Consider the following 3909-nt stretch of genomic DNA (forward strand, 5'->3'; position numbering starts at 1 on the left):
ACCAATAAAGGGTATGAAGCTCTTTATATAAACAATGTATTTTGCAATTTTACTCTTTCCATCTTGAATAACACTTGATCATCTCTTTGCCAGTGTGCATGGTCGAAAGAAAACATCCGAAGTTCCAGTCATGGCAGGAAATATCGTGGAAAAAGACAAACCTACTGCTGCGGAAGGATCGGGAACGTTGCCTGCGGCTTCAGCTCCTCACCAGGACGGCAACAGCAGAGATAATTTTTTGGATAGCAAACCGAAGAAGGGTATCATCTTTGAGATCTGCAGTGAGGATGGCTTCCACATCCGATGTGAAAGTATCGAAGGTAGATGAAAAAACAAATCCACAAAATATCCACAGTTATCTGATACAGATATAATAATAATCATTTTATATTAAAGCAGATAATGACTCCATATGACCGTTGTTTATGTTGACCTGATGATTACAAAATGAGATGTAGGCTAAAAACAGTTCCCAATTAGTAAGGAAAGTAATGCATCTGAAAATTTGGCTAAACTGGAGTAAAATTAGTCAGAAAAACCAAATGTATTAACAAACAAATACAACTTGTCTGCAGCTCAAAGCTTCACGGGAATTGTTCATGTCATACAAAGCAGGAAGGACAATTTAGACATTTGTCCGTGCAAAAATTGCAGTAAATGCAAGCTCTGAGGAAGATGTGCAATGTTGGCTCCAGTTAGCTGATATAGCCATTTGCTAGTTGCTCTGCTGCGGCACAGGGGTATGATGTCCTGAGCACTGGGAGCCTGGAGGCTGTTGGATCAGTGCTTCAAACGTTGCGTAATCGGTACATTATCAACCAATAATCTTTTGCATTACGATTTTATCAACACAGTATTAACTATAATCTGCCTATCCCTCCACAGAGGCCTGGAAATCTCTGACTGATAAAGTACAGGAAGCTCGTACCAATGCCAGACTCAAAGACATTTCATTTGAGGGTAAGACACTGAAACTACATCCTTCTACCTTAGTTCTGTTACAAAAAAAAAACTTTTTTTAAATGTAATATAAGTATATTTAATGAGAGAATATGAATATTGAACTTGGGGATTTATGTGTGCCTGTGTCAGCTGTGAATGGGCTGAGGATGCTGGGAATTGTCCATGAGGCTGTAGTCTTCCTACTGGAGCAGCTCTCTGGCTCGAGACACTGTCGAAGTTACCATTTCCGCTTCCACAAACCTGAGGAATCCGATGAACCTCCCATCAACCCGCATGGTTCGGCTCGTGCAGAGATCCACCACAGGTTGGAAATAGACTTACGCTTGCACCCTATAAGGAACAATGGCAACATTTATATATAGCAGCAGTTGTATAATAAAGTTATACAGAGTTCTGTCCCATGTATGTTTGTGACGGCTGTCTTTTCCACCTGTCTACACTCCAGGAGGTCTGTGTTTGACATGTTCAATTTCTTGGCTTCGAAACACCGTCAGCCTCCTGAGTACAGGCCACATGAGGAAGATGATGAAGAAGGGCAGCTACGGACTGCCAGGTCAGACAGAGGACACCAAAGAATAATCAGCATCAATTCACTTGACTTGGCAGTTTTGAAATAAAAACGTCAGAGAAGCTGATTATTCACCACAACATTTCCCACTTATATCGTTGCTGTAGGCGAGCTTCCATGGATCTGCCACTCACTGTGAGATTCAAACATCTTAAAGCCACCTCCAAAGAAACCGTTGGAGTCTACAGGTCAGATCAGTTTCCGAAATCTTTTTTAAAAGTTATTTTAGTCACTTTCTTTTCTGTTAGTAACACTGTCTCTCTTCACACTGAATGGGCCAAAATAACTTTTCTGAATTTTCCTTTGAAACACTGCAGCTGTGGATGAAGCTGCCAGCCCTAAAACACTTAGATATTCACACATGGCTTTGTTTTTATCCAGAATTTCTGAGCTCTGTTCCATTCATATTATTATGATTGTAAGCCTCTGAGCAGTAATTATAAAATTACAACTCAATCTGAATTATTGACATAGTACGTCTAGTTGGTTTTTTTAAACATTACTTTTGACAACATCTGTGTGTTCATTTCATCGACTCATTTTCATCAAAGACTTAGTCAACAACCCCTGTTTTAAGAATACTTAACTAAATCTAAAAAGGAAGTTACATGTTACAAGATCAGAACATATATTAGGTTAAACTGAAGACAGTATGAAGGCAGGACCAGGAAAACGTTCGAGACGTAGCATGATCACAACATGTCTGTTATGACAGGTGCTGTATTTGGACCCATTCTGCTTTTAATGTACATAGTCAGGCATTAAACTGACTTCCTGATGTCAGAATATACGTTATTCGTCAGAACTCAATTACTTCCCTATGGAGAAATTACTTTGTGCAACTGACAGACAGGAGCTGTCCTGCCACACCCCACAGTCCTGCCAGGACTGAGACTTATTTCACTTTTTTTATTTCATTAAAAGTATATTTTTAAAATGAAATGAAGCTAATATGACCTCTCTGTGGTTTCCTCTTTCTCTTTACAGGTCTCAAATTCATGGCAGGGGTCTTTTCTGCAAGAAAACCATAGATTCTGGGGAAATGGTCATTGAGTACTCTGGAAATGTCATCCGTTCTGTGCTCACTGACAAACGGGAGAAATACTATGACGGGAAGGTAATGTTTAAAAGGGGGGCAAAAAAAGGTTAAGAGAATGTCAAGGATTTAATTCTCATTTGTGTCTTTCTGTTGAAAGGGCGTCGGCTGTTACATGTTTCGCATCGATGAATACGAGGTGGTTGATGCTACGGTGCACGGCAACGCCGCGCGCTTCATCAACCATTCCTGTGAGCCCAACTGCTACTCTCGGGTCATCACCGTGGACAGCCAGAAGCACATTGTCATCTTCGCCGCCCGTCGCATCTACTGCGGAGAGGAGCTCACCTACGACTACAAATTTCCTATTGAAGATGCCAGCAACAAGCTACCCTGCAACTGTGGCGCAAAGAAGTGCCGCAAATTCCTGAACTGACGTCTGCATCAAAACTTTTTGGTTTTGTTTTTTTAAGATGAAAGAAGTCAGGCCTTTAGGGCCACAGTCGGTTTCACAGTGGCACTGGTGCCCACCATCTGGTCCCTGCAGGATGGTGGCTGCCTACAGAACTCTGTCTGGTTCTGGTGTTGTCAGAACCCAACAGACAGGCTGTGGTCCAAACTGTTTACGCATTTTAGTGAAAGGGCCTTTGGTTGAAATTCCAACATACTGTGCCTCTGTTTTTGTTACGTTCAACATTTGGAAGTTTAAGAGCCGAGGTATGAAACGGTTTAAGCCATTACATTTTATACTCCCAACATTTGGATGATAAATTCTTCCCCTGTCATTTATTTGGTGGCCCTCTCTTATTAAATATTTAGGATTAACACTATGGTCCACTAATACTGAGATTTGAATTTAAAAATCCACAATGTTGGTTACCATTTTACACCAAAGTGCAATTTGTTCAAAAAAGAGACTTGGATGGAAAATTTTACTAGTTTTAAAAAAAAAAAATTGACTTTGCTAGAATTGGTTTTTATTGACATTGCCACGTCAGCTTTGGTTGAATCACACCTGCCTGTCAGAATGTGAACCCATGTCTGAGAGCCATTGAAATTTTATTGACACCTGTCCCTTGATGGAATTTTTACAAAGGTTGTAGGTGTGAACGTTCAACACTGTAAATAAGAGCTGCTCTGGTATGAAGCAGCCTAATAAGAGCTGTGCCCAAGGGAACACTAGGGGGAGCTGTGGTCACAGGAGGGAGGGCATGGTAGGGGGATAGAAATGTGGGGTTGGTTTTGAAAAAGTCAAAGCTGTTGAGGATGGTTGCTGATATCATCCTGTGTACTTCTATGGCAGTGTACGTGGTGATAGGATTGAACCTCTGGCCTGAGAAAG

General features: G+C 41.1%; 1 protein-coding gene across 1 annotated transcript in view; it reads left to right on the forward strand.

Annotated features, from left to right (window-relative positions):
- The window catches only part of kmt2a (lysine (K)-specific methyltransferase 2A), a 31741-nt gene extending 28738 nt beyond the window's left edge, over positions 1–3003 (forward strand). The window contains exons 28-34 of the mRNA XM_025055229.1: positions 94–320; positions 886–960; positions 1093–1267; positions 1409–1516; positions 1639–1719; positions 2519–2648; positions 2728–3003. Coding sequence (XP_024910997.1) covers positions 94–320; positions 886–960; positions 1093–1267; positions 1409–1516; positions 1639–1719; positions 2519–2648; positions 2728–3003 — 1072 coding nt within the window. The remainder of the gene's footprint in view (positions 1–93; positions 321–885; positions 961–1092; positions 1268–1408; positions 1517–1638; positions 1720–2518; positions 2649–2727) is intronic.
- Positions 3004–3909: the final 906 nt, after the last annotated feature.

The sequence above is a fragment of the Cynoglossus semilaevis genome, chromosome 4 (assembly GCF_000523025.1).
Source record: "Cynoglossus semilaevis isolate Cse_v1.0 chromosome 4, Cse_v1.0, whole genome shotgun sequence".
NCBI classification, from domain to species: domain Eukaryota; kingdom Metazoa; phylum Chordata; class Actinopteri; order Pleuronectiformes; family Cynoglossidae; genus Cynoglossus; species Cynoglossus semilaevis.